At 37.0% G+C, this 20,699-nt stretch overlaps 1 protein-coding gene across 5 annotated transcripts in view; it reads right to left on the reverse strand.

Annotated features, from left to right (window-relative positions):
- Positions 1-20,699, reverse strand: part of WRN (Werner syndrome, RecQ helicase-like) — a 125,505-nt gene that overhangs the window by 12,615 nt on the left and 92,191 nt on the right. For 4 of the 5 annotated variants that reach the window (XM_010838804.1, XM_010838805.1, XM_010838802.1 and 1 more), the window contains 7 exons: positions 16,040-16,178; positions 10,992-11,162; positions 10,820-10,914; positions 9,700-9,772; positions 8,833-8,909; positions 1,423-1,498; positions 1,078-1,190 (listed from right to left, as the gene is read on the reverse strand). In XM_010838804.1, the coding sequence (XP_010837106.1) occupies positions 1,078-1,190; positions 1,423-1,498; positions 8,833-8,909; positions 9,700-9,772; positions 10,820-10,914; positions 10,992-11,162; positions 16,040-16,178 (744 nt within the window). The remainder of the gene's footprint in view (positions 1-1,077; positions 1,191-1,422; positions 1,499-8,832; positions 8,910-9,699; positions 9,773-10,819; positions 10,915-10,991; positions 11,163-16,039; positions 16,179-20,699) is intronic. The other variant, XM_010838803.1, reaches the window with a different exon arrangement.

A 20,699-nucleotide genomic window follows, 5' to 3' on the forward strand; every position in this document is an offset into this window, starting at 1 on the left:
TCCAATACTTTGGCCACCTCATGCGAAGAGTTGACTCATTGGAAAAGACTGATGCTGGGAGGGATTGGGGGCAGGAGGAGAAGGGGACGATAGAGGATGAGATGGCTGGATGGCATCACCAACTCGATGGACATGAGTTTGAGTGAACTCCGGGTGTTGGTGATGGACAGGGAGGCCTGGCGTGCTGTGATTCATGGGGTCACAAAGAGTCGGACACGACTGAGCGACTGAACTGAATTGAACTGAATTGAACTGGTGGCTCAGATGGTAAAGAGTCTGCCTGCAATGCGGGAGACCTGGGTTCGATCCCTGGGTCGGGAAGACCCCCTGGAGAAGGAAATGGCAACCCACTCCAGTATTCTGCCTAGAAAATCCCATGGATGGAGGAGCCTGGCAGGCTACAGTCCATGGGGTCGCAAAGAGTCAGACACGACTGAGCGACTTCACATTCACTTAAGACTGAGAAACTAGTTAAAAGTAAAGCGTGGTAAAGAAAGATTAATTTGTTATTCATATATCAAATGAGATAGAGAGAGAGACTGATGAAAGAGAAACTAATTAGAGGCTTTTACAATAGTTCAAGGGTAATGGTCTGAACTACCATGCTGTCACTAAAAAAAAAATGAAGAAAAGCATAAACGGATTACACAAGGAACAATTAAACAAGAAAGTCTAAAAACTATATAATAAAAGACGGGGCTATATATTAGAAGAGTAAAAGTAATATCAGAGGTATTAAAGAGGCGTGATGAGGAACATGATTGTATGAATAACAAAATTAAGGAATTCAGAAAGTAGAGTTCTGGTATTTGCATGAAATGCACATACATATGGGGGGTTGGTGGGTAATGTGTTAAGATTTTATAATATATCCTTGATCTGATTGCTGAAAACAGCTGGTTTCATAGAAATGTAGGACTAAAGCTCAGTGAAGAGATCACTGGCATCAACACAGGAGATTTGGGAACCACTTCTCAGATGTGACTGCTGGAGCTATAGTCATGATATCACTTAATGATATATTTTACGAATCTATTATGTTAGAAGAAAATAAGTTAAAATATGTAAATAGTTTACCTCATTTTGGCCATATCCAACAATATCTTATTTGTTGCCAGAATAGCCGGAGGAACATCCATCATATTGGCGTGTTTCTGCCTAGCTGCTACCAATTCGCCATATAATGCAGTCTGAACAAAAAGCAAATAAACAACATCTGTTTAAATGTGCTTAGAAATATCCAGTCCTTTATTTCAGAGTTTCAGATAGTACATTTCCTCCTAGGATGAAAAAATAAACGGAACTGTATCTTAGCCTCTTTGTTAAAGAACAATTTTTAAAATACTGGCAAGAGAATTTTAAGCATGCTTAGATTCATAACTATCTTCTCAAAAACTAACTGCCTCTCTACAGAAGTCATACCTGAGTCTCCTGCTCTTGAGCGGAAATAACAGGTTCTGAGGACTTGTAATATTTTCTTGGTGATGACACTATGATGCTAAAACAATTAAAAGAAAATTAATAACAAAAGCTTTTCTTTCTCCAAGTTCACTTTCTATTTTGCCTTCCAAATGAGAATATCTTTCCAAATCAATATTAACACTTGTATGTCATAATACCAGTAAGGTGACTGTTACTTAAATGAGAGCCTAGATTTTAAACATTCTGGATCAAATACATACATTATAAAGGTAAAGTTAAAGCTGTAATTTGAGTTGACCACAAAATTGGTATAATTAAAAATACCATTTGCCTCCTCCTCCTCAATCAAATTCTTTGAAAGAAAATACTCCTTATCTACACTGAAGTAAAATAAGCTGTTTTAAATCAAAAGGAATACAATCTATAATCCTTCTTGTGATAGCACTGTTAATAATTTATAAATTTATAATAATTTTTGGTTGCTGAGGAAAATTAGCATGGATTTAATTAAATTATTAACAATTTTCTTCAAAACCAAACTAACAAAAATAAGCCAGAAGGTGTAATTTTGCCTTTGACTCGTTAAAAGAAAACTTCAAAACACCCAATTAGCAAATATATGAAAGGTGTTAGGCAGCACATTAGACAGAACACCAACTTCTACAAGAGGCATTTCTCACTGATAAATTACTTATAAAGAGGAAAAGTTATAAAAATGAAATTGTATGGAACAGCATATGTAAAAGATTTTAATTATAAAGAGGAAAAGTTATAAAATTGAAATTGTATAGAATAGCACATGTATAAGATGTCAAAGTTAAATAAATTTCTGCTTTTAGGGGTGAAAGAGAAGAACATGCTTGATATTTAAGAAATGCTTATAAATTTCCCAGCTGCAAGGGCTCAACATCTACAGTGTAAGGACTTCAATTTTATAATTATCGGATCCTGGATCATGGAAAAAGCAAGAGAGTTCCAGAAAAGCATCTATTTCTGCTTTATTGACTATGCCAAAGTCTTTGACTGTGTGGATCACAATAAACTGGAAAACTCTGAAAGAGATGGGAATACCAGACCACCTGATCTGCCTCTTGAGAAATCTGTATGCAGGTCAGGAAGCAACAGTTAGAACTGGACATGGAACAACAGACTGGTTCCAAATAGGAAAAGGAGTACGTCAAGGCTGTATATTGTCACCCTGCTTATTTAACTTCTATGCAGAGTACATCATGAGAAACGCTGGACTGGAAGAAACACAAGCTGGAATCAAGATTACCGGGAGAAATCTCAATAACCTCAGATATGCAGATGACACCACCCTTCTGGCAGAAAGTGAAGAGGAACTCAAAAGCCTCTTGATGAAGGTGAAAGTGGAGAGTGAAAAGTTGGCTTAAAGCTCAACATTCAGAAAACGAAGATCATGGCATCTGGTCCCATCACTTCATGGGAAATAGATGGGGAAACAGTGGAAATAGTGTCAGACTTTATTTTTCTGGGTTCCAAAATCACTGCAGATGGTGACTGCAGCCATGAAATTAAAAGATGCTTACTCCTTGGAAGGAAAGTTATGACCAACCTAGATAGCATATTCAAAAGCAGAGACATTACTTTGCCAACAAAGGTTCGTCTAGTCAAGGCTATGGTTTTTCCTGTGGTTATGTATGGATGTGAAAGTTGGACTGTGAAGAAGGCTGAGCGCCGAAGAATTGATGCTTTTGAACTGTGGTGTTGGAGAAGACTCCTGAGAGTCCCTTGGACTGCAAGGAGATCCAACCAGTCCATTCTGAAGGAGATCAGCCCTGGGAATTCTTTGGAAGGAATGATGCTAAAGCTGAAACTGCAGTACTTTGGCCACCTCATGCGAAGAGTTGACTCATTGGAAAAGACTCTGATGCTGGGAGGGATTGGGGGCAGGAGGAGAAGGGGATGACAGAGGATGAGATGGCTGGATGGCATCACTGACTTGATGGATGTGAGTCCGAGTGAACTCCAGGAGTTGGTGATGGACAGGGAGGCCTGGTGTGCTGTGATTCATGGGGTCGCAAAGAGTCGGACACGACTGAGCAACTGATCTGATCTGATCACTAAAACAGATTTGAACATGAGGAAAGACAACTCCAGTTCAAAGAATTAGTCATATCAGATTACTCAAGACAATTATAAATTTGTTTGAAGTAATATATTTACTTTTATCTTAGTATTTATGGAAATCTTTATACTAATGGACTATTTGCAAATTGTTACTTTAAAATAGTTCTCAGAAAAATTTTATTATCATATATACTGGCAAAATTCTGGCTAATATACCCCTGAAGCAAAAATACAGGTGGAAAATGTTTGATAGAAAACATTTTCCCTATGAATGCTATAACAATGTACAGAAGGGCTTCCCTGGTGGCTCAGTGGTAAAGAATCCACCTGCCAAGGCAGGTGACATGGGTTTAATCCCTGGTCTGAGATCTCACATGCTGTGGAGCAACTAAGCCCATGTGCCACAACCATTGGGCCTGCGCTCTAACGTAGAGCCTGTGCTCTGCAACGAGAAGCTCGAACGCCACAACTAGAGAGGAGCCCCCACTCGCCGCAGCGAGAGAAAAGCCTCTGCAGCAACAAAGACCTAGCACAGCCAAGAATTAATAAGATTAGAAAAAGAAAGTGCACAGAAGAAACATTCAAAATATACAATGAATATCATCAAAGAGGTAAGTGAAGATCCTACACCCACGAATCAAGAAAAGATTGCTATACATGGTTCAACAAAGAAGACAGAGAACAAGAAATAGTTCTTAGAAATTAAAATTTTGATAACTAAAACTAAAATCTCACTGGATGTGTTAGTCGCTCAGTCGTGTCTGACTCTTTATGAGCCCATGGACCGTAGTCTGCCAGGCTCCTTTGTCCATGGGATTCTCCAAAGGTAAGAATACTGGAATGGGTAGCCTTTCCCTTCTCCAGTGGAACTTCCCAACCCAGGGATCAAACCCAGGTCTTCCACATTGCAGGCAGATTCTTTACCAAATGACCCAACAGAGAAGCTTCTCATTAGATGGGAGGGGATACAAAGGCAAGGAACTCTCCAAGAAAATAAACAAATGAAAACAGGTTGAAAATAGGAGAAATTAAAAATTAGTAATAGGAACATTAAAAATCAAGAAAACAAAGAAGATAATTAAGGGAGCGGTGGTCGTAACAACACAGTTTGCCTTAGTATACAATATTTGAGCATATATAATAAAAACAAATTATTTATATGACCAAAACTTGAAATATAATTTTGTTCCAGGGAAGCAAAGGGATTGAAAGTAAGGAAATGAGGGAAGCAGATATGGGAAACAAGACTTTAGTTTACCATTATAGAATATAAACAGAAAATTTCTAAAATTAATTGAGTCAAAAAACAGTAATCTAAGCATGTCAGAAATACGCAGGCAACCTCTCACCTGTCAGAATGGCTATCATCAAAAGTCTATGAATAACACATGTTGAAGAGAATGCAGAGAAAAGGAAATCCTTGTACAATGCTGGTGAGAATTTAAACTGGTGCAGCCACTACAGAAAACAGTATGGAGGTCACTCAAAAAACTAAAATTAGAGTTGCCATATGATCCAGCACTTCCAGAACTGGGTACACAGCCAGAAAAAAGCAAAAACACTAATTCGAAGATACATACATGCCAGTGTTCACTATTTATAACAGCCAAGATATGGAAGCAACCCAAAGGCACATCAACAGATGAATGGATAAAAAAGATGTGGTGTATAGATATACAATGGACTTATAACTCAGCCATAAAAAGAAGGAAATTCTGCTATCTGCAACAACATGGATGGATCTAGAGAATATTATCTGTAGTGAAGTAAGTCAGGAAGAGAAAGACAAATACTGGATGATATCGCGTATGTGCTAAGCTTGCCAGGCTCCTCTGTCCATGGGATTCTCTGGACTGGGTTGCCATTTTCTCCTCCAGGGAATCTTCCCAGTCCAGAAATCGAACCCATGTCTCTTACATCCCCTGCACTGGCAGGTGGCTTCTTTACCACTAGTGCCACCTGGAAAGCCATGATATCACTTATATGTGGAATCCAAAAAATAACAAAATGAATGTATATGGAAAAGTCACAGGTTTTATACCAAAGGGAAGAGGCAGGAGGGGAGGGGCTAATTTAGGAGAATGGGATTAAAAGTTACAAACTACTATGTTTAAAAATAAATAAGCAACAAGGATATATTGTATGGCACAAGGAATCGTAGCCGTTACCTTGTAATAACTTTAATGGAGTATAATCAGTAAAAATACAGAATCACTATGCTGTACACCTGAAGAAAGTGAAAGTCGCTCAGCCGTATCCGACTCTTTGGGACCCCATGGACTATACAGTCCATGGAATTCTCCAAACTATATTGTAAATCAACAATACATCCATTTTATAAAAAAGGAAAGATGAGTGATTGAAAACAATAGCCTCTCTCTTAGCCTTTTCCCCACTTTTTCAGCCTTTCAAAGAGAAATGTACAATAAAAATAAAATATATGTTGAAAAGGCATTTTTAAAAAAAATATGGAGGCCAATTGCTTCTATAAAACAGAACATGGGTTTGAGAAGGGTGTGAACTTATGCTTTGTTATATGTCTTTAAGTGCCAATCAACTTTTAAAAAATTCACATGTATTATTTTAATGAAAATTCAAATGAAATTTAAAATAATAGTTATTGATACATAAGCATCATTAACTAAGCCTGTCCATTAAAATTAACTACTGGACCACTCCATGGGTATCTCAAAGTTGGGTTTGTCTATCACTAAAACTCCTAAGTTAACCTCATCCCCTAAACATACAACCCTTCAAACCTGGCTTCCTCTTACATGGCTCAGTGAAGGAAATGGCAGCACTTAACCTACTCTCAAAGACAGAAATCCAAGCGTCACACTCAAGTCCTCCATTTTTATCAACCCGTATCTTTTCAGTCACTGAGTCCTAACAATTCCATCTCCTAAATATCTCACAAATCTCTTCTCTCCACGCCTACTGCCACTTCCCTCGACTAATCTACCATCACCTCCTGCAAACGGCACACCAACAGCCTTTCTACTTGTGTCTCTACAACGCTGCTCCTCCTGCAATCCATACCCTCCACAGCCAGTCATCAACCACGGGTCGACACGCCAGGGTGCTCGGGCCAAATCTGTCCTGGCAAAGTTTGTAGCTAAGAATGGCTTCTGTACATTTTTTAAAGGTTAAAAAAAAACATCAAAAGAAGAACATTGTGACATGTGAAAATAAAATGAAATTCAAATTTCAGTGTCCCTAAGTAAAGTTTTATTGGAAAAGAGCCCTACTCATTCATTTTCATATCATCCATGGCTGCTTTGAGGCCACAATGGCAAAGTTATGTAGCTGAGACGGAGACCAAGTGAAGAGTTAAAGTCACTCAATCGTGTCCGACTCTTTGCGACCCCATGCACTATACAGTCCATGGAATTCTCCAGGCCAGAATACTGGAGTGGGTAGCCTTTCCCTTCTCCAGGGGATCTTCCCAACGCAGGGATCAAACCCAGGTCTCCCACATTGCAGGCAGATTCTTTACCAGCTGAGCCACCAGGGAAGCCCAAGAATACTGGAGTGGTTAGCCTATCCCTTTTCCAGGGGCACTTCCCAACTCAGGAATCAAACCAGGGTCTCTTGCACTGCAGGCAGATTCCTTACCAGCTGAACTACCAGGGAAGCCCACCTGGCCCTCAAAGCCTAAAATATTTATCTGATCCTTCATAGAAAATGTTTGTCAACACCTGTTCTCAGTCATAAATTTAATTATGTCACTGTCCTGCTTAAAACCCTTCCTTGGCTCCAACTGCCTGTATGATCAAATGGAGTGCTTGAAAGGAACTGGATATTCTTGTTGTTATTGTTGTTTAGTCGCTCAGTTGTGTCCAGATCTATGCAACCCCGTGACTGTAGCCTACCAGGAATTTTCCAGGAAAAAATATTGGAGGAGGTCGCCATTTACTTCTCCAGGGGATCTTCCCGACCCAGGGATCGAGCCCTGTCTCCTGATAGGCAGGCAGATATTTTCACCACTGTGCCACCTGGGAAGCCCACCAGATACTCGGGACCCCGTTCAATCCTCCAGTCTTAAATGTTACCACTCCCTTGCTTCCCTCTCCCAGGGAACTGCCAGCAAACTGCTGAGCTCCTCAATCACGTCATCCTCTGCTGCTTTCAGGTTTTAGTGCGTGGCCCATCCCACTGCTTAGAAAGTATTTCCGCATTTCACCTAACTTCTACTTAAGCCTCAAGTGTCACTTCCAAAGTGTGTTTCCAAAGTGCCACAGCCCTGGATTGTAATTTTATGTTCCCTCATCTGTATATCCCACTAGAATACAAACTCTGAGACGGCCAGCGACTACGTCTCTATTAATCTCCACTCAATCCCAGTGCCTAAGGTAGTCCATGGCACCAAGAAGTCACAGGCAATGTTTAAGTGAAGAAATGCTTCAGCATATTGAATGGGTTTACTGTTTTGCACATTCCTTAAACCTTCTGTTTACATGAAACACAGTCATCACATATGACATATCCAAATCAAAAAGAAATCATTTGATGTGGAAGACTGATATTATACATAGTACATGTTTCTATAAGCTCCAAAGCAATATTATTGAAGTGAGCACACCATTTAGAGAACAAACCATTTTCTTTCACTTAATATGTATGTAAATGTAGTCCACTTAACCTGTGCATATGTCCTCACAAGTTTTTAAACTCTCTATTTTCAGACCTTCTATAATTCGGTACATTCTCCATACTTTTATTAAGTCAGAAAGACAAATATTAAGCTTGAAAGCACAACAGATGTATCACCTTAATATCCACCATTGTATGTTGCCATAAGATCTCTTTCTTGAAAATGAAGTGGGAATATATATATTTCATACAAATTATAATTAAATAGTGTATAGATGCTAAAGGTTAACAAACATAGATTTAAAAGTCACCTCTGTGATTAATTTATGCTCCTAACAAGTTAGTTAACCCTTAAGTCTCTTCAACCGTAAAATGGGGACAAATAATAGTAGCTAACTCATAGGTTGTTGTAGGCATTAAATGACTATAAATGACTATATGACTATAAATGACATTAAATGACTATAAAGACTATATAAAGACTAGCATTTAGCACAAGCCTGGCAAACAATACCCAGAAGTGTTAGCTCTTAATATTAAAACTATAATTTTAATATTAAAACTATTTTATAAGTCTGCCTTAATAATTGTAATACTGGAGGCTTATGTTTGAACTTTCTTCTGCCAATGAAATAACCCAACATCTGATAGAGCTTTCTCTCTCAAAAAGAAAGAGAAAAAGTGCTAACACAGTGATTATAGAGAATAAAAATGTGAATTCTGTACCTGTTTTTAGGACTGTTACTCCCAGAAGAAATTTTATCATGTGCTTTGTAAGAATACAGCTGATCCAAGTTAAACTGCTTTTGAACATATAAAGATCCATTTAAAAAAGAGAGAAGTTTCAAAAATCTTTTAAATATGCAGAAAATAAAATACAAAATATTACAATGATAATTTTTCCTCTGACTAAACATCTCATCAAAGAAATCAGCTGAAAATAAGCTCATGAATTATCAGTTTCTAATGTTCTTAAAGGCAGTTGGAAATACAGTGTAATGTCCCATTCCTTCCAAATCTAGAGAATATGTGGTCTAAAGAATTCTTAGAGACATGGAAAGAGCCAAAGTCATAAAAATGATTTAATTACATTCTGCATACTTTAATAAAGCAGAAAAGATTCACCAGAAAATTTAATTCATTTGTCCATCACCCCATCACCCTAGTATTCTAATTAGTGGAAGTCTGCCTGTGGATAAGTATTTAATCTGTAATAGTTACCTAAGATCCAAAACAAAGCAAGAAAATGTGTGTGTGTGTAACTTTAATGAGAACATTCAGGAATCAAGCTTGTTCTTCCATCAACTAAAAGTATCATAATCGCTAAGAAAAAAGACTCCAAAACAAATGAGTTATGAAGTAGGCATAAAAGAAAGTTACTTGCTCAAATACTTATAACTGTTCTATTAATCCCAGAAATCATATATTGCATATTTTATTCTGTTCATATAATTTCTCTCTCCAAATTTTATGTCTTACTATATATGGCGTTTTCCTCTTTGAGTGGAAATAAAATGAAAATAAAAATTAAAATAGACATTGTATCAATGAAGAATGAAATAAATAAGAGCCATCTCTTCAACAAAAACAAACCTTCTCTGAAGTTAATTTAACTGGTACTTGATCAGAGACATGTTCCTCAGTGCCTGAAGACACAGCTTTAGAACTGAAAAGTAATAAAATTATCTTACATGTTAAAATGTAATTATTTAATACATGAATCATCACACCTCTACTCTTAGAGAGGCAGATGAGATTATATTACTCTTTTAGAACTGATGATTTCTTTAAATCAACTCCCCGCCACCCCAAAAGAGATTAAGCTTTTTAAATTTTTTAAGTTTTAAAAGTAAAACTGATAATCTAATGTATAACATTGTGATTAGTCAGTAATACTGTATTATAAACTTCAGAGTCACAAAGAGACTAAATCTTACTTGCTCTCTACACAGAAAAGTTATATTCAAGTAATGAGTTATGTGCTATTGCCATAATCAGAGTAAAATGTAAATGTATCAAACCAATACTTGTACACCTCAAACTTACACAGTGTTATATGTCCATTATATCTCATTTCTTTAAAAAAAGAAAAAAACTGAAAAATGATCAATAATGTATAAAAGTATATAATGTATAAAAGTATATAATGTATAAAAGTATGATCAATAATGTATAAAAATTATAAAAATGTATAAATAATGTATAAAAGTAGGCAACAACACATGTATTCCTTTCCCATCTTCTATATAGAAGAAGGCAATAAGGGATATGGATTCTTTCATATTGATCTCAATGCTGTTTCTCTATTTATTTTTAATTACAGTTGATTTACCAGACTGTGTTAGTTTCAGGTGTAAAGTGAAGTGATTCTGTTATACATATATATGTATATATCTACATTCTTTTTCTTTCCTGATTCTTTACCATTACAGTTTATTACAAGATGTCAAATATAGTTCCCTTTGCTATATACTTCTTTAATCAGTAGGAAAGCAGCTTTCTAAATACTATAATTAACCACTTCCTATACACTAAGAACACCTTCTGAGTGTTCTATGATTTATTCTCCCTACTAACGGCCACCTCCAAACAGACTAAAAGAGGCATGCAAAAATGATTCTCTTTATTCATTTTACCCCATGTGGTGCCTGCTAATTGGAATAAAATGAATCATAAAAACCTGAAAGTTTAAAAGAAAAAGTGAAAAATGCACCTTGGTAGAAATGTCCTTGGACACAATTGTTCATTGGTTTGAAGGAAAAGCCTCGGAGGAGATTCTGTTTTGGCTTTAGCAAACCAGTTTCTACCCTATTGAACACAAGAAGACTCTTTTCAATGCACAGTGAGAATATGAAATCAAACAGGCAGACTTCTGCACGGTTTACCTTTTCCGTAAGGGTGCAAATCTTTACGTATTTGCTGTGCCCAGGAACTTCTGCCAAGAATCCCTCAATGATGAGCTGACGGGAAAGAGCCTTCCACCATTTCTCTGTGCGGTCCTTGCCTGTACCAAAGACGCTGTGGCTGCGGTATCTATCTTCAAGACGCTGGGAATTCTGAAATTGGGAATAAAACTTAAAGTGTCTACTTAATTAAACAGGAGAAGTAAAACACAAAACCATCTACTGATTCTTTGCTTTAATACTTAAGTTTCAGCTACCTAACTCACAAAAAATACACTTCAAACAGTGTTCCTTTTCTGCTTTAAAAAAAAAAAAACCGGCAGGGAATTTCATCTAAAAATCACAAGCGTTTCCCAACGCATAGGTACTTACTAGCTTTTTGATATGGGGCAAGTTGCTTACTTATCTGTGTTTCTATTTCCTTGGCTGCTATATAAGTATAATAATAATTCCAATCTCTTGGGGATGTTGTGAAGATTAAGTCAGTAACCAGGACAGGACAGAGCCTGGCTCCATAATACTAACTTTCTTTTTATGAGCTAACAGCTGATCCTTTAACTTAACCTGCATTCCTCAACATAAAAGTAAAAGCCCTGACTCAGTATCTAGTCAGTTTTCCTGGAACACTTGTAATGGCATTCTACACCTGCTAGGGGCTTACTTTTATAGTAGGAGATTCTATTGCTTGCAAACTAATAATACCAAAAGTATTAAGCTGCCTGACTAGTACTTGTTAGCAATCTGGACTCTAAAAATCATTCCTCTTGTCTTCCCTTTCAAAAGCAGAAAACAACGTGAAGTGAATGAACACATTTACTAGTATGAAGTAAGAAGATGCTCTTCTAATCAGTAGGGGTCTCTTCCCCTCATGAGCAATAATCAGTGTGAATACTGTGTATGGTGTGAATAAATTTACACTGCCTTGTTTCCATGGCAATCCCCACACAGAAAATATTTCTGCTCTTCCACATGGAGCATTTTGTCTTAAAGGAACCATATTCCTTTTTCAACTAGAAATCCAAACTTACCCAAGTAACATTTTTGAAAAGTCAAAATACTTTTCAGCAACAAATGTCTAACAATTTTTTTCTCTGTGCAAGGCATCTTCCATTTATTACGTATATGTTCCAGTTAACTTAATTTTCCAGGTTAACCCACAGACGAAGGAAATTGCTAAGGATGAGAAAGTTGCTATAGAGGACATGGGGACTTGGGCACTGATTTTTACAGAACACACAATTTTCCACACACATTCTAACCAATCATAAACCTTTCTTCCAGTACCTCTAGATCATTCAACTTAAAAATACAAATTTAAAACTGCATGTGAACAGCATAATAAAACAGAAACAGCCCTAGAACAGCAGTTAGGAAAGCTGTCATTCATCCTGCTTCTGATACAAAGCAGACCTGAGGCAGCTCATTTAACTTATGGGATTTTGTATCAACCATTGTGTAAAAGGTGGTAGAGTTAAACAATCGTTTTTCTCTAATAAGAGTCTTTACTTCTATGGGGCAACATCTCAAAAATGGAAATTATCAACCCGTTGTTTCCCTTTAAAAAGCAGGTTGGAAAAATCAGGGTACCAAATGGTGCATCAAGGAATGTGGAAATCTACTAACAGATGGATGTGTGTTAGAATAAAGAGAATCATATCCCCAGTCTTTAAACCACTATCAGGCTTCCCAAGTGGCTCAGTGGTAAAGTATCCGCCTGCCAATGAAAGGAGACTCAGAAGACACAGTTTTCAACCCCTGGGTTGGGAAGATCCCCTGGAGGAGAAAATGTCAAACCACTCCCATATTCTTGCCTGAGAAATCCCATGGACAGAGGAGCCTGGCGGGCCACAATCTATGGGGTTATAAAGAGTTGGACACAACTGAGTAACTGAACACACACACATGCTATCATGATACAGAAAACAAATTTGCCACTTCTCTGAATTAACGTCTTTAAAAAAAATCACAGTTGTTTGTTGTGGAGGTTCTTCTTGCTGGGAATGCCACGTTCCCCTCCATGCCTTCTTCCCTTGATATCTCTGAGCGCACAAATCCACTCTTAGCATCCACAAAATGGAAAAACTACTCTAGTTTTGCAGCTACTAACAACCATTCTCTCTTCAGAATGTGAATAATACTTTAACCTATTCCTTTGCTCCTCATCTCTTTTTATGCTGCAATATACTTATTTCTTCTCAAGTAACATCTTCTATACTGGATGATAAGTTTCACCTAATTTCACTTTGAATTCCCCACAAAACAGAGTACAGTGCCTCACACAAAAATAGCTGTTTAGGTTCTTCCACAATGTCCAGTGGCTAGGATTCTGCACTTGCGTTGCCTGGGGCACAGGTTCAATCCCTGGTTGAGGAACTGAGATCTCATGCCCCTGAGGCGCAGCCACACACACACACAACAAAGACGTTTAATAACTAGCAGAAAAAAACAAAACAAAAAACAATTATAAACTCCACTGCTGAGGTTTTAATTTCCTGTGTTCTTAAAGTACAAAGTTCATAGTCTCTGTCTATATTAACTAATGTTTTCCTTTTGCTTCTTCCCCAGTCCCTTCAAGTCAAAGAAGTTCACAGTTACCATTTCAGGGCTTAAAAAAGTCATTTCTGGAACTGCTGTTCTATGTGAACAATCAAGCCAAAATATAAAGTAAAGATAATTATCTCGAGGCATATATATCAATCTGATAAAATAACCTGTCCAGAAAATTAAATGGATAACCCTCTCCCGCTAAGTTTGAAAATTATAAAGGGTGATTAAAACTACCAATAGTTTTCCAATGGTTGCATATAGTCAAAGCGTCTTTTATCAAGTGTTCTCTAATTCTGGAGCCATGATATGGTTCAGCACTTTAGTGACAGGAAAGAGGTTTCACTTAATCTCCTAATTATGCAAATTAATCACTATATCTGTTTTCTAATCAGTAAAATTAAGATAACTGCATATCTTAATACTATTCACAAAGGTGTTTAAAGATTTTTGGAAATCTCTTTATGTGGTGAGCTAGACCCCTAAAACAAATTTCCTTAGGCAACATTTCTACTATTTATTTTCCAACAAAATTTATGCTTTAAAAACAAAATTTCCCAGTGCACTGGGACAACCCTAAGGGATGGGATGGGGAGGGAGGTGGGAGTGGGGTTCAGGATGGGGTACACATATACAACCATGGCTGATTCATGTCAGTGTATGGCAAAAACCACTACAGTACTGTAAAGTAATTAGCCTCCAATTAGAATAAATAAATTAATAAAAAAATTTTCAAACTATTCACAAACACCTGGATGGTCCGATTTATACTATTTGTAAACATCTTATGTAACACAGGAAAATCATGTATAGCTGAAATACTTGTTTTACATGTACAAATATCTCTTTAAATAAACTCAAAGAGTTTTGAGTTTAAGGTGTTTAATCATCACACAGATAAAAATTATCTATAAAGATATTAATTTTTCCTAAATTAGTTAAGGTGGACGATTCACTAAATTCTCAAAGGAGATACAATTATAATTTTTAAAATAATATCCCAGTAGATGCCAAGATCTCTGAAATAAGAGACAAAAAACTTGCCTTATTTTCACTGTAGTTAATGTGTACACATTTTCGTTAAGTGGTACTTTTTAAAAAGTTTTACACCTTTATCTAGCAAGGGTAATATAAAATTTCACAAAGAATAAACTTCTTAATTTGTAGACTCCCTGAAGAGACTGTCAGTATAAGTGGTCTGGCTTGGTTTTTAAATAATAGGTGAAATCTGATCCCTCTTGTGACCAGTTCAAGTTTGTCTAGGAGCCCACTTCCACTTATCTGTTGATACTGGATACTGCTGGGTTATACCAAATTAAAACAAGGCTAATTTTTATAAATTATACATTCAGCTGGGATACACAGGATTTGAGGATGACAGAGACAAAAACTGTTCATAGATCTCAATTATATTTAATCTGTTCCTTGCAACTTGAATTCTTTTATATAAAAAAATACTGCAGCACTCTTAGTTGCTAGTCCAAGTTCCTCAGGCAACACTTCTACCATTAGATTTCTAATCAAATCAAATCAAAGTTTAAACTCCATTCAGAATCTAAAAATATCAGTACCTGAAGGTAACATGCTTTCGATCTTTCATTAAAAATATTTTACAACTGACTACCTTCAAAAATCTCTCTCCAAACAGAACAAAAACTCAGAAAGTAAATATTTACATAAGGTATTTAAGAATTTAACAAATAAATGCTGACCTAAATTATTTTCAGAATTCTACATACAAAGTGAGAATTTTAATCTCTACTTTTAGTATATTTTTAATAAATATACACGGTTGCAAAGGATTCTATCTCCCACTAATTTTTTTTTTCAACTAATATCAATATATAAAACTTAACTTTACAGACTTGTAAATCAGGAATAAAATCATATAAACAAAAGAACTACAGAAAAAGCTCCTTGGCTATAAGGGTCATGACCTACTCATATTTGTACCTGCAGCTGTTAGCATAATGTTAGCACACTAATCACTCAAAAAAAAACCAAGTAGCTGAATTAACTATTTTTTCGTTAGTTAAGAAACAGAAAACTTTCTAGGACTTTTAAATGCTTCTGATAAAAAAAAGCAGAAGGAAAGAAAAAAACATACAACCAAATATTATAACTGAACTGAGACATTTACAAAAGATCACTAAAATTTTAAGTTATGCTCAAAAATTTCACCGCTTTTCAGGGCACCAAAAGACACAAATTTGTTCTACCTGTCCCTTGACACAATGAAAGTTAACTTTTCTTAATTATCCCAAAAAAGACCAGCCTAGGGATTCATCCGACTGCAATGTAATGAACTAAGACAGACAGCCTGGAAGCATTCTTAATGATACACGCAGGTTTTGTCAAAAGTAATGAATGCAGTGATGACCTGGAACTTAATACGACTCTGAGTTTCTAATAACTAAAGCCAAAGCTATAATCACAGAACAGCAAACCTCTGAAGAAAAGTACAATGGGAGTAAAAGAAGACTTACAGATCCTCGGAGAAATAAAATTGGAATCCCAATGCCGAACCTTCCTCCTAAGATGGTCACAGCAGATAAGAGCTGGAATGCTTGCGGACCAAAGTCCTGTGTATCTTCTGAGTCTTCAAGGGAAAAGCAGTGATCCAATCTAAATAAAAACAATACGTTAAGAAAGTTTAGTCAAGCTATGTACCTTTAGAAATTAAAAGAATTAGTGTAATAATTAAATAAGTAAATTGTAAAAAAAAAAAAAAAATTCCAGTAAAAAACATTTCAAATGTGCCAACTGCTTCAGAAACTACAAAGAAAATTCAACACAGCAAAGAGCATTTGAAGTACATAGAACATGAAATATAAGCTGTAATACAGCATCACAGGCATGTCATGTTGATGTTTCTCAAACCCTAGTGCCCCAGAACCCAAGTTTCACAGGAGGTACTTTGGCCCAAAAACAGAAGAGAAAAAGGTTCAAGCAGGCAGAAATGTAGGGTTATTGCTTGAAGCGCTTCACTTAATTGACTGTATAAATGCTGGAATTTTGCATTAAGTTTTGGTAGCAGAAAAAGGGTTATTGCCCTCACTCTCCAAAAAAAGTTTTGAACCGAACAAAAAAATCTCCTGTGCAATCAATCCTTTGTTTAAAATCTAACCACTGTAAAATATGACCAAAGATGATAAACTGTTCATTTAAGACCATTTAGAAGTTAAATTCCTAAGCCATCCTTCAAGCAGATTTGAAATTATCATTAATACAAATGAAAATTCTTTAGAGCACGTTGAGAACAAAAGAACTTAAGAGAAAATCTACTAACATGGCTCAACTACCTAATTCAGTTGCTTTCTTTATAATAAATATCTTTGAAATAACAATAAGAATATAGTCAGTATTCTAGATATATTTGAGGGAAAAAGGCTACGCTTAGGTTTATTCTCTACAATAACTATTTTAGCAAGATACTTAGCTCATTAATTTTCTTTTCTACTATGAGTATTTAAAGTTATCAAATTCCCATAAAGTACCACCTATGCTGCAGCATACAAGTTGTAGTGTACATTACTGTAATGATCACTAAGCTCTAAAAATGTTTTAATTTCCAGTTTGAGTTTTCCCTTGATTGATGAGTTATTGTAAAACATTATTTTAAATTTCCAAATGAATGAGAATTTTTCTGCTTACCTTCTGTTTACTTCTAATTCAGTTGCATTCTGGCCAGAAAATGTAGTGTGTTTGATATCAAGACACTAAAAATTTGAAACAGTCTAACACAGAGGTCAGAAAATCTTTCCTATAAATGGTCAGACAGTAAATAGCTTAGGCTTTGTGAACCATATGATTGATCTCTGTGACACAACTACTTAGCTCAACTTTGCAAAAGAGTCACAGATAACACATAAAAGTACACGTCTGTGTTCTAAGAAAACTTTATTTACGAAAAACCGGCTGCGAGTGAATTTGGTCCGGGGGCCACAGTTTGCCAACCACTGCTTATAAATATGCTACCTATGTTTGAGAAGTAGTCTCTAATTCAGTGCTCCCCAGCCATCATGTTGCAAATGGATTATAGCTGTGCTGAAGGCTAATCCCTTCAGACCGTAGGGTTCTGAACACAATCTAGATTCAAGTAGCCTCATGTGCTATACAAGTATTATCATTAACTATGTGGGTCATGAAGTAAAAATGTCTGAGACACATTACTCAAACTGCTTGATACAGGCTTCTCTATATACCACAAATTGATAAATCAAACTTGTTACTGTATTGACCAGATTACCTCTTGCTTCCTACTTTTTATTTCTTAGCCTACCAAAAACTAAAAATTACATCAACCTCTCCTATTTGGGGGCATAGACCTGGATTACTGTGATATTGAATGGTCTGCCTTGGAAAAGAACAGAGATCATTACTGTGATATTGAATGGTCTGCCCTGGAAAAGAACAGAGATCATTCTGTCATTTTTGAGACTGCAAAGAAGTTCTGCATTTTGGACCCTTTCGTTGACTATGAGGGCTACTCCATTTCTTCTAAGGGATTGTTGCCCACAGTAGTAGACGTAATGGTCATCTGAATTAAATTCGCGCGTTCTGGTCCACTTTAGTTCACTGATTCCTAAAATGTCGACGTTCACTCTTGCCATCTCCTGTTTGACCACATCCAATTTACCTTGATTCATGGACCTAACATTACAGGTTCCTATGCAACAATGTTCTTTACAGCATTGGACTTTACTTCCATCACCAGTCACATCCACAACTGAGGGTTGTTTTTGCTTTGGCTCAGCCTCTTCAGTCTTTCTGGAGCTGTTTCTCCACTCTTTTCCAGTAGCATATCGGGCACTATTGACCTGGGGAGTTCATCTTTCAGTGTCATTATCTTTTGGTCTTTTCATACTGCTCATGGGGCTCTCAAGGCAAGAATACGACAGTGGTTTGCCATTCCCTTCTCCAGTGGACCACATTTTGTCAGAACTTTCCACCATGACCCGTCCGTCTTAGGTGGTCCAACATGGCATGGGTCATAGTTGTATTCAGTTAGAGAAGGCTGTGATCCATGTGATAAGTTTGGTTAGTTCTCTGTGTAATCCAAGTATATACCCCAACCACAAATGCTGAAGAAGGTGAAGTTGAATGGTTCTATGAAGACCTATAAGACCTTCTAGAACTAATACCGAAAAAAGATGTCCTTTTCATCACAGGGGCCTGGAATACAAAAGTAGAAGTCAACAGATACTTGGAGTAATAGGCAAGTTTGGCCTTGGAGTACAGAATGCAACAGGGCAAAGGCTAATAGAATTTTGCCAAGAGGATGCACTGGTCATAGCAAACACCCTCTTCCAACAACACAAGAGACAACTCTACACGTGGACATAACCAGATGGTCAATACTGAAATCATATTGATTATATTCTTCACAGTCGAAGACGGAGCTCTAGACAGTCAGCAAAAACAACACTGGGAGCTGACCATGGCTCCGATCATGAGCTCCTTAATGTAAAATTCAGACTTTAACTGAAGCAAGTAAGGAAAACCATTCAGGTATGACCTAAATCAAATCCCTTACGATTATACAGTGGATGTGGCAAATAGATTCAAGGGATTAGATCTGACAGAGTGCCTGAAGAACTACGGACAGAGGTTTGTGATGCTGTACAGGAGGCCGTGATCAAGAATATCCCCAAGAAAAAGAAATGCAAAAGGCAAAATGGTTGTCTGAGGAGGTCTTACAAATAGCTGAGAAAAGAAGAGAAGCAAAAAGCAAAGGAGAAAAGGAAATATATATACATCTGAATGCAGAGTTCCAAAGAATAACACAAAGAGATAAAAAAGCCTTCCAAAGTGATCACTGAAAAGAACTAGAGGAAAACAAGAGAATGGGAAATACGAGAGATCTCTTCAAGAAAATCAGAGATATCACAGGAACATTTCATGCAAAGATGGGCACAATAAAGGACAGAAATGGTATGGACCTAAAAGAAGCTGAAGATATTAAGAAGAGGTGGTAAGAATACACAGAAGAACTATACAAAAAAAGATGTTTATGACCCAGATAACCACGATGGTGTGATCACTCACCTAGAGCCAGACATGCTGGAGTGGTAAGTCAAGTGGGCCTTAGGAAACATCACTATGAACAAAGTTAGGGGAAGTGATGGAATTCCAGTTGAGCTATTTCAAATCCTAAAAGATGATGCTGTGAAAGTGCTGCACTCAATATGCCAGCAAATTTGGAAAACTCAACAGTGGTCACAGGATGGGAAAAGGTCAGTTTTCATTCCAATCCCAAAGAAAGGAAATGCCAGAGAATGCTCAAACTACTGCACAAGTGCACTCATCTCACACGCTAGCAAAGTAATGCTCAAAATACTCCAAACTAGGCTTCAACAGTACAGGAATCGAGAACTTCCAGATATTCAAGCTGGATTTAGAAAAAGCAGAGGAACCATAGATCAAACTGCCATCATCTGTTGGACTGTAGAAAAAATGAGAATTCCACCAAAACATCTACTTCTGCTTCACTGACTATGCAAAAGCCTTTGACTGTGTGGATCACAACAAACTGGAAAATTCTTAAAGAGCTGGGAAAACCAGACCACCTTACCTGCCTCCTGAGAAATCTGTATGCTGGTCAAGAAGCAACAGTTAGAACCAGACATGGATCGACAGACTGGTTCCAAATTGGAAAAGGAGTACATCAAGGCTGTATATTGTCATTCTGTTTATTTAACTTATATGCAGAGCACATCATGTGAAATGCTGAGCTGGATGAAGCACAGCTGGAATCAAGATTGCTGGCAAAAATATAGATAACCTCAGATATGCAGATGACACCACCCTTATGGCAGAAAGTGAAGAGGAACTCAAGAACCACCTGATTAAAATGAAAGAGGACAGTGAAAAAGCTGGCTTAAAATTCAACATTCAAAAAACTAAGACCATGGCATCTGGTTCTATCACTTCATGGCAAACAGATGGGCAAACAGTGGAAACAGTGACAGACTTTATTTTGGGGGGCTCCAAAATCACAAGATGGTGACTACAGCCATGAAATTAAAAGATTCTTGCTTCTTGGAAGAAAAGTTATGACCAACCTAGTTCAGTTCAGTTCAGTCGCTCAGTAGTGTCCGACTCTTTGCAACCCCATGAATTGCAGCACGCCAGGCCTCCCTGTCC

This window comes from Bison bison, unplaced genomic scaffold (genome assembly GCF_000754665.1).
Source record: "Bison bison bison isolate TAMUID 2011002044 unplaced genomic scaffold, Bison_UMD1.0 scf7180017864105, whole genome shotgun sequence".
Classification (NCBI taxonomy): Eukaryota; Metazoa; Chordata; class Mammalia; order Artiodactyla; family Bovidae; genus Bison; species Bison bison.